At 35.3% G+C, this 13,309-nt stretch overlaps 1 protein-coding gene across 1 annotated transcript in view; it reads left to right on the forward strand.

Moving 5' to 3' along the window:
* LOC144445884 (monocarboxylate transporter 13-like) overlaps positions 1 to 13,309 on the forward strand; it is a 59,163-nt gene that overhangs the window by 44,114 nt on the left and 1,740 nt on the right. Inside the window, exons 2-4 of the mRNA XM_078135525.1 lie at positions 9,782 to 10,064; positions 10,755 to 11,051; positions 12,289 to 12,677. Coding sequence (XP_077991651.1) covers positions 9,782 to 10,064; positions 10,755 to 11,051; positions 12,289 to 12,677 — 969 coding nt within the window. The remainder of the gene's footprint in view (positions 1 to 9,781; positions 10,065 to 10,754; positions 11,052 to 12,288; positions 12,678 to 13,309) is intronic.

Below are 13,309 nucleotides of genomic sequence, written 5' to 3' on the forward strand. Positions count from 1 at the left end.
CGTTGGTCAATTTTGTTTTTAATTCAATACCAAACTATGTGAGCATCTTAAGAAAGAACACAAAGGAGGACGGATATTGAGATTTCGTCTAAGTATATTGAAAGAATTACTAAGACGTCTTCAATTCCCCTTTCAGGATATTTCATAAAGTTGATGGATTTTGAAGATTAATTTTTCGCTTAACTGTGTTTGTATTTGATTGTTTAGGTAGACGTGGTCTGTGTCTGCATCATTTGTTATTTATTTCTTTGCGATGTGTCGATTATGATTACTCCCGACGCAGGGAAATAGCATCGCATAAAAGTAGCTTATAGAACGGGACAAATTGACTCGATGATAGAAGTTGAAATATTTGTTCTATTTCTATTACTTGACCTGGCTGTTAAAAATATTACGTGTTGCTGGTGCAACGTAAGCATGCAGTTTGAACAGCCAGACAGACAGACAGACAGACAGCCAGCCAGACAGACAGACAGACAGACAGACAGACAGACAGACAGACAGACAGACAGACAGACAGACAGACAGACAGACATGCAGGCAGACAGACAGACAGACAGACAGACAGAGTTAGAGTGCAGGGTTATTAAATGTTTAGATATGACAAGATGTAATAATTGGACGTTGTAGAAAGGCAATATAATTTCAGCAATAACAGTAATGAAATGATGCAAACAGAATATGGTTTGTTGATTTCCATTTAATCATAAATGAAATGTACGGAAACTAATATCCAACACTTTTCATTACTTCTCAACATTGTTATAAAGTATTTTTATGACGACAAAAAGCGGTATTTTATATTGCGTAGAAACATGTTGGTACAATTAACTCTTCATTATTAACAACATATACCTTTATTGCATTAAAATGTAATCATGTTTTCAATTGAAAGGGGACATCTGTTGGGTGGCAATAGTAATATACGTATGTTACATACGAAACTCTGTAGATTGAAATTATGTTAGTGTCAACCTATATTCTCATCATGTCCATACCAACCCGTGTCTGTTTCCATAGCAACCCAAGTTTATTTCAGCATGTGTCTGATACACACAATAAGTAGGTTTCTAAGATAATCATATTGTTATTGATAAGACGACACAACATGTCAATCGCGCTGACGGGGTAGCCTAGTAACGCAAATCTTCGACTAGTTTTCTAAATAATGCTGTTATATGAATATAACGTAATCATGTTATGTGTCACTGGCAGACACCCCTGGGATGTTATAAGCTTGAGTTTGAAAGATAACATTTCGAAAGCACACTGGAGTGATATATATGGTGGACGTATTATTGCTTTTGTCTATTGTTGCAACGCTAGTCACAAATCACAAAATCGGTTGATAATATTTCCAATGGATAGAATGTCATAACGTTACCTTTGAAAAACTCGTTAATTTTCATGAATAACTTTTTTTTCATATGTTTGAACAGAGCATGCGCATTTGAGATGTTGAGTCTTTTAAACAGTTGGAAGGTTTATAGGCTAACATAGTTTTTTTTATCTTTCAGACGTACTTCAGTATACATACAGTACTGTGGCTGACATTAAAAGGTAGATGTTACTTGCCTTCAAAGACATGGTGTATTTCCATGCTTGTCCTGTGTTCGAAATTCCATTGCAGTATTTGTATTTCCCAATACACTACGTTTATATAATAATTTATTCTCATAAATCATATGAATAAATTATAACAACATACTCAATGTACAAAGTTGCATTTAGCAACTAATCGAGTTCAGCCTCATTACCAAGTATACAAAAATTAGCAAAATAACTTAAGTGACAACTGTGATGCAATACATGTACTTGAGAAAATATCAGATATGAAGAATAAGTACAGCGAAAGATATATATATAAAGATAACCACTACTGTGCTTACAATTTCAAGTCCCCATGACTGAAAGTCGAAAATCGAACGTCTGGTGGCATTTATCGGCCGTGTTTGGTAACCTGGCCCAGGCGTCCTCTCAAATCGGATTCTTTACCCTTGTAGATTTAGCAAACTGCGTTTATTCCTAAGGTTTCAAGTAAGAAACTAAAGCCACAAAAAGTAGTAACTACAAGATGTCATTGATATTATGACAGCGTGCAAAACAACCATCTCTCTGAAAACAACAATTTCCTTCCGTCTATATCACCCATGCTTACAATATGATCTATTTGCATTTATATTTACAATTTGTACAAAGTTTCATATAGGGACATAGAAAGTTAGTTAAAACAATTTTTAGGGCCAACTGTCGGGCCCACGTTAACGAACACGGCTCAGAATCCAGCTTAACAGTTCTAGTGTTGAGACTTAAGTCGGAATCGACTCTGATTCTCTTCATATTGAAGACTAGACGTAACCGGGAAAAATCCATATTAAAAACAGACATTTTGATGTGACATATACATGTATATGGGTTAGCTGTTACGAATTGAAGTAAACAAACATGTTGTATCCTGGCCTTAGATTTGTAACTCATCTAATGGGTTGTTACTAGCTAATATAAGGTGAAATGGAAGCTGGCAATAATTTAGCATTTACGGTGAAAGGTGTTGATCAATTGTATGTGTACTATATCCAACTGTCCATTTTGATTTTAAAAGCCTTCGATGAAAGGTACAAGTGACTAATTTTAACTCCTAATGTATTAAGTTTCTTTAACAGAAACAAGTGAATCACCTAGGAGAACTGACAAGCACTTTGTTCTTATCCCGAAGACACTTTGTTTCTAATGGAACTTTTCTTTTCTAAATGTTTATGATGGCGTCGCACTCTTTATTCAGCGTGAATTCAACATTGATGAATAACAATAATGACGCAAAAGTGATAAGGGTAGATAGAATAGCAGATACGAATAGAAGGATGGTGAAACCACATACTATAGCTGCTTCAAATATACTGTACAGCTGATATGAACATAGTATAGCTGAAAGTTAGAATCTGAATTCAATTACTAGTCAGTCAGTCAGTCAGTCAGTCAGTCAACAAAAGGTTATTTGACTTGATTAACATTGCCTATTCGCATTATTCTTTTATCAATCTACCCTGTCATACACTATTAACGAAATGATATCACATCATTTTGTGTGACAACTGTATTTGCTGTATGAATAGTTATCAACACTACATTGATATCAGGTCAAACCAATCTTAATACTGCAATAGAAGATTTTTATGCGGCATCTTTCATGTTTTTCTTTATTAGCTTTTAGATGAATACCGCAATAATATTGGAAATTCTAATTAGTTTTGATGTTCTGATAAACACGTAACGGATGGTATGACATAATGCACTATAACAGCAATGGACTGCCACATTAAAATTGAAGTGTGTTCCAATATTACAATTGTCATGTACTGACAGCGAATCTAAACGACTACAGAGGTTTAGCCGAAGGTTCTTGGTAATTCATTCGAAATTCCCAATTTATGAAATTTGTTTTAACAATTTCAGCATATTCTGTATTGCAATATTTTGTCTTTGATTTTGAGTTTAGAATTTACTTTGATGAAACACACCATCCTAAGTTAGGATCTGATTGGTACATTTGATGGTGCACGTCCCATTAATTAACAAAATGTTAATTCTTAATTTGCATATTTATGCAAAAATAATTATTTTTAGTAAAGGTTTTAAGATCACGTAATGTTGTTATGATTCCGGTCTTTAACCTGGCTTTGTTTGATGGCATGTTGGTTGCCATGGCTTTGCCAATGATGTTACTGTTGCAATCACATGTGTGTATGTGTGTGTATGCGCACACACACACACCAACTAGCAATGACACACACATATCTTACTATGATATTTTACTTATATTTTAGAACAAATATGTCATCGCAGTTTATAACGAATGATTTATTATCATAACATTTATGAACCCCATATTCATTCTGTCATATCATTATTTTGATTCATTTTAAAATCTCCCTTTTAGATGCTATAAAAAGACAGATATGCATCCTAATATTTTATGGCCAGCACACAGTATTGACAGTTGCAAAGAAGTGTATAAAGGGAGGTTCTAGTGATTGTAGATACACTTGAGCGGAGTCGTATCATCATCTTGATCGACAAAAATATTAATCAACATTGTTACTTGTTATATCCTCTTGCACAACAAAAAATAAAGTGTAATTATTGCATTTCATTCCACTGACATAGCTGAAAGAAGTATATGTTGTAATATGATTGCATCGTAGATCTGCAAAGATAATGGTATCTTATGGTAAGAGTGTGTTATCCTGACAATGAACAGAAGTAGAGTTTGTTTTCCTAACAGTGAACAGAAGTAGTGTTTGTGAGATTTGTGTCTAATCTGACGATACAGTGTAGCAATATGAGTATGCTTTTGGGGTTAGCGAGACAATAACATTGCAATGTTAGCAATTTTTTATCTGGCCTGACAAAAAAATATTGCAATGTAAGTAAGATTTTGTCTAGCCAGACGATACAATGTAGCAATGTTAGTAAGATTTTTGTCTAGCTAGCTGATAAAATGTAGCAATGTTCGTAGGAATTCACTAACGTCTTTTGCCACTATGTTTACAGAATTACCTGCCAAGACAAGCTTAGGGTAACGAAATGAGTTGCATACCCTGATATACTTTACTATAATTAACTTCTTTTATATTTATCTTGGTAATAACCTGTGACAAAACACAATGCATAATTAATTTCCGTTCAAAATACTCTGAAAACATGACATTTTCTGTTGTGGCCAGACCTTGTACCTGTAACGGACCATTTGAAATATAGCTTTACATTGTCAGACTGCTTATTCGCCTGGAGGGATACAAATCAGCTCAGCGTTCATGGCACCATTAACTCTCTGCCTTGTTCGTCTATTCGTCATTCAGACTCGATTTGGATTATTTGTGGGCAATTAAGTTCCAGTAAAATTTATCTGATCCTGAAAAAGTATCGGAAAACGAGGACATTTCGTAATCTGGCCTTCTCTAATGGACATGATTTAGTTATGACGCTCCACGTAGAATTGAACTATCATTATCCATCGTTATCATTTATGTTCTAATAGTTTGGTATTTCTACTCTTCGCAATTACGCCAGACTAGCGTCTCCGTTATTTGTCACATTGTTATCACCACACTGTCCACAGAATACGATACAGACAATCTACATGTACTACTAGTAAGAAATTCGTATCTGCCATGTCATTATTGTAGCTGTCGATACGTACAGTACATGAACAAATAAGTTTGCAAACTAAAGTCAGAACAGATTATTTCGAACATTCTGTCTATCATGTCAGCGAACTGGCACTTTCAGATTTAAATATACAATTACAACACTGTGCTGTACTAATCATATCAATGCGATTGTTACCCTTGCTTCGATTTCCATGAGAGGTCGTACGTCTTTCAAAAAACGGCAATTGTTAACAACGTTATTAATGTTCTAATTTTACCACAACGATCGTGATATTACTATGAATGACGTCTTTACAAAGTCTGTTCTAATCTACATCAAAATGTCGATCTCTCTCGCTGCAGATCATCGTCCCGATAACGAGATCTTCAAGTTATTAATGTTCCAGTAGATTTATAGTCTTCGCGTTATAAGCTATAGTTAATGAAACCCTGCCTTTATTAAACTTTTGGTGCCCTCTTCATCGTTCGTCGACGGTGAATATCATTTAGTCTATTTTTTTGTATTTAGATGGAAATTTCGTCGACAAAAGTCGCGTTGGCGCATCCCCTACACTCGAGCGAAACTAATCTTAATCTGAATTATTTAGAAACCCAGCTAAGCTACAGATAATTACTTTCTTGGGAATCTTGTCTTGTTATTGACAAAAGGATGTCTTACAAAATGTATGTATATTATCTATCGTCGTGATATGTATCACGTCGTCTCCAACAGAACCTTTATTCGGTTTAATCCATGTTAAGAATCTATGAGTCGAAACAACGAGAGTTCATGATGCTATTAAATTGTGAATGTCGTCATTTGACTTGTAAATCAACAGGATTACAAATGCTTCATTCTGACCTCCTGGATGACAGGTTGACCGTAATATCTTGCCGCTAGAGGTCGCTAATATGCGTGAAATTTAACTATTCCAGCCGGAGGTGGATAGTTTTTTGGGGGGTTGCGAAGTTGTCGTCCTCTGTTTATATGTTTGGTTCATGGATTTCATTGAAATATAGATTACCAAAGTGAAAATGGATAATTTTTTTTTATTTTGGCGCTGATTTGATGTCGAATTTAGTGGCGATTTAAGGAAGCCATTATGACAACAACCATCGTGCACCAACCCTCGATGGCGCCCTCAGCGTTTGTAGATGTGAGTGTATATTCTCTATATAGCAAGTCCGACCCTCTAGTTAAAAGTGATTCTAAATATCTCATACCACAGCCATGAAAATTGTTCTTTATATGTTTGTTACATGTAATCAGTAATGCGAAGCTAACTATTCAAAATTGCATGATAAGTAAAAGGTGTCGAAACAGGTAATCTGCGACCAATGATCACGCGTGTATTTGACGAGCTAAAGTATAAAAAAAAATTACAAAGTTCAATATCGTCAGTGATCGCAGGTTTACTGTAGTTAACTGTTTTCTTTACAATTGAATATTCAATTCTGGGTTTGTATCCACGATTATGAATAATTGTAACCACATTTGCATAAATGACTAAATTACACTTGTTTACACGTACCCGCGTAAAACGGACGGATGCTTTAGAAATAACAAAGTGCTAAGAAGTTTTATGTTGATATGTCCATACTTCCATCGTGTGTCATGATATAGATCACCGCCACGATCAGTGACACAATCATTATAGTCGCTAAGAACAAAAACACAACATCCGTTGTCAACAACCCTAAAGAGATAAAACAATGTTTGTGACACTTTACGGGTTGCTATTCGTTTTTGATAGACTGTAAGCTACTTCTAGTAAGACTTTGAGCGGATGAAATAATGACAATGTTGACTTGTCAGTGTATTTGAAATAAAAGTAATTCCGGGATGATCGTATCGATTAGCATTCCTAATTCTCATCAGCCATTGTCACGTTCAATTGTTTCTTACAATAGCGCCACCTATAAACAAAGAGAGATGTTTGAACTTCATGAAAACACGCAACGAAATCGTTCAATAAAAGAATCGATTACTCAGAACGTTCCATTTTAGAGCCAGTGATATTTGTACATGGTGTTTCGCAAAACAGTATTCAGCATGTTTCACCAATTCCTAAAACAGTCGGAATTGATACCACATAAACACATCCACGGCTTCACACCGTACGTTAATAATACTACTATAAAAATGTATCCATTATTGTCTATTGGGTAGACGTTTTGTTGGAAAGTCTAAACAACTTAATTCCACGTCCCCCTCCCCAAAATAGGATCTAAGTATCAATAGTTTGCACAATATAAACGTCGATTCTCATATATAAAAGAACTTTGTAAAGTATTTAGTAATGCTACCGTACACAGCATCACAGCTGACGCACTGTTCTTAGGAGCAAAAAAGCGAGAGATTTTCTTTTTAAGTTGTCCTGGTCATCCGATAGTAGTTTGATAGTCTATATCGAAAATATTGTATGGTTTATAGAGTCGGTGATAGAGTCATAATTGAAGCATGTCGCTGTGGTGAATGTCGGTTTGGAGGAAAGGAATTGATCGTCTAAACATCAGTTGAAATGGACACGGTAAGTGTTTTCAGTTTCACCAGTACACACGTCGATGTTGCATTTCTCAAATAACTTTCAAACAATTCAAGTTAACGCCATGTTGTTTTTTATATCACATCAAATGATGGCTGTTACGTACAATCTGTATCGCACCCAGCACAACAGAGAACCCATAAAGAATTATTGAAATATAGTTTCTTAATTAAATTTTTGATTTATTGCTAAGATCAGTAATCATCTACACTTTAACTATTGTTTGATAGTAACATTTTATGTATTTGCAACTTTTAATGCCAGCAATGATAATCTTAACACATATACATGTATTTCTAAAACGTGGGACAAGAATGAAGCGGTACTCCGTTATTCATAGAGTTAAAAAAAAACGATTATGTAACACGTCGGGTCAGCGTCCTTCAATGAAAGTTTAACGCCAGCCGGAAGAATGTCATCGATCTCAATGACGTCACTCCTAAGGATATAACAAAAAAACAATTTCGTCAATTTAAAATTGTATTGTTACACACACTATAAATGCTATGCCATGTTTCTAAATTTAGAACGCACGTGGTATACAGTGTATAACGGTTTTAACTATAAACGTGTCAGTCTGTGAGAGGTTTCAAAACGTTGCTCAGAATCTGTCTCAATTTCATGTACACTTTTATGTTCAACACTGATCTTTTAACGGAACCAAAACAAGGGTTGAAAGGGGTACTGAATTTTGTAGATGTGGAAATGTAAGAATTACTTGTACAAAGTTCATCTAATTCTCCATGGTGTCTGTTACTCATAACAGCTTCAATCTGTGATGGTCATATTTGCATTGTAATTCGCTCAAAGTACGTGTATAACTAGCCGACTGTATTTACCATGTCATGAATATTCATGATGTCCCCTCACGCACAGTAAACAAAATGAATTTTTGATCAGTTAATATATCAATGTGCCATATCGATTTAAAAGCATCGGTACGAAATTCCAACACTGGCTGGATGTCCCCTTCCTGACAGATTCCGGCTTAAACACAAAATTGTAAAAATATGTTCTCTGTTAAAATGTTATCATAGTCTAGACGTTAGGAGAAAATAATGAGATATTAATTAATGATCTTCTGAACGAGGCTGTGTCTTTAAGTTTATCCAGATAAATCTTTTACCTTTTTTCAATTTACTTCCTGGTCCAGAATGTGATATGTTCCCATGACAACTAAAATGAAATAGTACTATATACTCATACAAAATTTGACGTCACATAACAAAAGGACAAAACTGTTACACAAATTCCTATTACATGAAATGAAAATCTAACTAAAGTAATGGAAGCCTGGAGAGTTACACATACCAGATATCTCGTGTAGACTACAATTTTTAAGTTCCTATGTGAAGAGAGAGACGCAAATTTCTATGTGTGTATTGCTTCACATTACATTTGCATATATATTGGCAGCTGTCGTATAATTATAAACTTTCGGGTACCATGTTATTTCGTCCGCATTCCACTAAGAAATTAATCTGGCAAGTGCATCCTGTCCGTATGAGGGATGCAAAGAATAAGAAAGTTAGTTTAATACGATGTATAAGTGTGACGCGATACTTGGTCACCTTCTATATGTACACAAATTCGGTCACAGTGACATTGGATGGAGATTGCTAAACCCAGATGTCATATTCACACGCTCACAGACAAAGCGCCACCTGTTGTTATCTCCATAGACTCATAGTTAGCATTCTTTTTCAAAGTGTACGGGGAGGGCTTCGAAGTTGCATTTGATGATTTGATGTGTTTTAATGTGAATACATGTGTTGTGATGACTAGACAGACTCCACAAATGATAGAATCGAATGATATGTTATATATTATACTATATGTTATGTTATGTATCAATGGGAAATGTTATCATTAAATGTAATAGTTTATTGTATATGTTCATTTGACTAAAGTTTGGCGTTAAAGTTATTATTTTATCTAGTAATGCTTTCCTGAGGTCCATGTATAATTGTCTAGGTATTATTAGTTAGCTCTGAGGTATAATGTAGATCAGTGTACAAAGGGAGAGTTTAACACTCTACAACAAAGCTTTACAACTACGTCACACTTCGAATCCTATTTGTTAAGGTCACTAATCATGATAGCGAAGCAGTGGAAATCCCAGAGGGTCCCGTCACGCTAACAGAAGAAGAGAGTGGATATCAGCGACACATCCCTTTCGAAATCCCAGAGCTCCATCCACAGGAGGAAGAGGAAGAAGAGAAGACACCACGATTCCAAATCAGTAAACGATGGTTAGTTTGCATCGCTGGATTTTTATTGGATGTGCCATTCTTTGGAATGGTAATGAGCTTTGGAGAGCTGCTACTTCCGTTGCTGGATACATTTGGTGGAGGAACTGCCGCTATCAGTGAGTAAACATACATACATATACAGTTCATTCCATCTTTTCTTAAAGCACGGCTTGTCCGTAAATTTCTTTGACAATGAACCCATCGATGGATATTGACTTGTTTACTTGAATTAGCATATGGTCTAAAGACAATCGATCGCACAAGCGTTTCCTTTCATTAAAATGCAAATTATCGTTGTTTCAAAAAAATCACACTACGGAAGTAAACTTTCTATGGTCAAGGTAAAAAAATTATAATTCCTCTAATGCACCGCGGTGTTGTCACTAAGAGTAATTTTCGGTTGAATACAACTAAGAAGTGTATGATAATATCTGGTTAAAATTAATTTTTCTTGAAATTTGTGAATCATTCGGACTAGTCTTGGGATTACTTTGTCTCATTTTTTTCTGTACCGAATTTGACTTAATTGTCTTTCTCCGATGTGGGTTTATTTTAATTTCCACATTTGAAAGATGGTAATGATGATGACGACGTCAACGTTGACGACGACGACGACGACAACGGCAATGATGATGATGATGATGATGATGATGATGATGATGATGATGATGATGATGATGATGATGATGATGATGATGAATGTGATTATGAATCATAACTAACTTGTCAAACTTGCTAAGATGATAAAGACTGCTTTGTAGTTTTTTTCCGACTTTAATTATTATTTTAATATTTCCTTTCCGTAGGCTGGGTTGGTTCTCTTGGTTTTGGAATCGCATATCTCGGTAATCCACTGTCATCAAGACTCGTTGAAATATTTGGTACTCGTAAAGTTGCTACATTTGGTGTCTTACTGGGAGGATTAGCTTTATTTCTTACGTCATTTGTGCAATCTCTGAGTCTAATGTTTCTGACGTACAGTTTTATGTTTGGACTTGCAACGAATTTTACATACAATCCTCCACTGATACTCACAGGAGCCTGGTTTTCTGATAAATATCACGTGTTCGCCACGTGTCTTCAAGTCGCCGGTATTCCCTTTGGTAAGTATATGGTGATGTATCTACGTCTACTGAGAGGTAAAATACGACGAACTATAGATAAAATATCTATGAAAATCAAAGTTATTCAATTCTCTCAAAACATTGACATGGCTGTGAAAGCTTGTTCCTGGTTTGTTTGTTTTTAATATTAAAAGAAATTGATGGGTTCGCCATTTTGTTTTCAAGGAAATCGTCATCCCAACACAGTATTCAACTGCCAAATGATTGGCCAACATCCAAGTGACAATCCATATAGTGGATTCTTAAATGACTAAATGTTGATACCATTTTTACCTCTACTTAAACATTATGCTGTAACCTGAGATTTCTGTATGAATAGGATGGAGTTTTGGTGAACAAAATTACACCAAAATCTTAAAGAATTTATTTCCGAGGCGTAACTTTAACTGACCAAAAGTATTCATCAGCTAGGTAGATCCAATGAATTGCAAACGTTATAATACACAAGCAATGCAACTTATAAATAACATTGAGTTTTTTATCTGTATTAGTCGACAATCCTCGTCAGAATGACATATTTGATCGTTTCAACCGAAACCTAACATTTTAATACACATTCATGTGTGTTAAACTCACAGTAGCTGTAACTGGAACAATTTTTTATCGGAACATTTTTTCGTCTTGTAATTTAGCATTTCAATGTATTTGTGCTGTTGTACTTGTTGCAGCATGTACATGTATGATCACAATACTACAGCGTATTGCAGGTTACTGTTCACTCTCTCTGTTGAAATCATTCGCGCAGAAATCAGTCATAAACTGCATAGTCTACACTTTCAGATAGAACGATTACAATTTCTTGTTATATTTAGTCTGGGTGAAATAAACCATTTAGATATACTGCAACTAGATGATGACACACGGGGACCATATTTTATGTCTACTGATAGTACGTTGGCTCATTTCATTTAGACGAAATGTAGCAAGAAACTGTATTCATTCAATCTTGCTATCTCAAATTGGCATGTGCAGTTTCTTATTGGATTATGTGTAGTTGTATCAAACTGAGCGAGTGAACAGTAATCTGAAACACACTGTAACATCCCACAACCGAGTATTCGGGGCAGTGTCAACTTCACTTCAAATGCCTCATACGGACATCGAATGAGTGTACACAATACTATCAACGGCAATCATAGCATCCTTGCAACCTCAGACCATGATTAGTAGTGTGAGTTGCAACTACCGTATACTTCATCTTTTTTCAACGTTACAGGTTCCCTGGTAATGAACCCACTATGTCAAGGCCTGCTGCAGTCCATGGGGCTACGGGACGCCTACCGAACCTTAGCTGCAATAGTAGTGCTAGCCGGACTACCATGTTGTTTTGTGCTGTCCCCGGCCCCAGAAGACGAAAATACGGTCAAAATAGAGGAAGATCCCATTATAGAAGATGACATCAATGAGAACAGTCAATCGAATGGATCAGCTTGGTTGGACAAAATGATAAAGAAAATACCGATAGAAGCACCCAGAAGACGACTGTGTGTCAGCAAATGTCAAAATTACTTTATAAAGGAACTATGGACAGATTCAATTTTTATACTGTTCCTCTTTGGCCAACTCATAAAGGCTATTGGATATGTTTTTCCTTTTATTCATTTGGTGAGTAAAGTACAGCTCGTCGCAAGTTAGTGTTCACTCACTCGGTTTGATAGCACCACGCTGGAAGCAATAAGAACCTGCACGTGCTATAATTTAAAGGGTTTGGATTTGTATTTTATAAAACAATTTTATCAGTGCTTCCTACTTGAAAAGTCAATGTGAAACAAAATACGCCAAGTCCTTGTTTGCAACTCAATACATTGCAAAAGGCTATTTAAAAAATGCGTAAATGTGTGTTCATATTGCACGTACAATAACAACGATTTTACAAATTTATTAATCTTTTGCAATCAACTGAGTTACAAACAAAGATTTGTCATATGTTGTTTCACATTGATTTTTCAAGTAGGAAGCACTGATACAATTGTTTTATAAATAAGAATCCAAAATAAAAACCCAAACTTCATTGACCCTTATGGCCACTTTAAGAAAGCATGAACTCATGTTTAGAGACATTATTGGATTTTTAAATTGGTTACTTCTGATATTATTTTGAGGGCCTCTATTTCAAAGATTTATACGGTGAACACGACCTTTTAAATATGACTGTTTAGTTGAGAATGGGTTGGAGTTTTCTTGAACACATTAAAGTAAATGTTTAGATGGTTTATTACAGAGTCGCATTTCACATC

The sequence above is a fragment of the Glandiceps talaboti genome, chromosome 14 (genome assembly GCF_964340395.1).
Source record: "Glandiceps talaboti chromosome 14, keGlaTala1.1, whole genome shotgun sequence".
Classification (NCBI taxonomy): domain Eukaryota; kingdom Metazoa; phylum Hemichordata; class Enteropneusta; family Spengelidae; genus Glandiceps; species Glandiceps talaboti.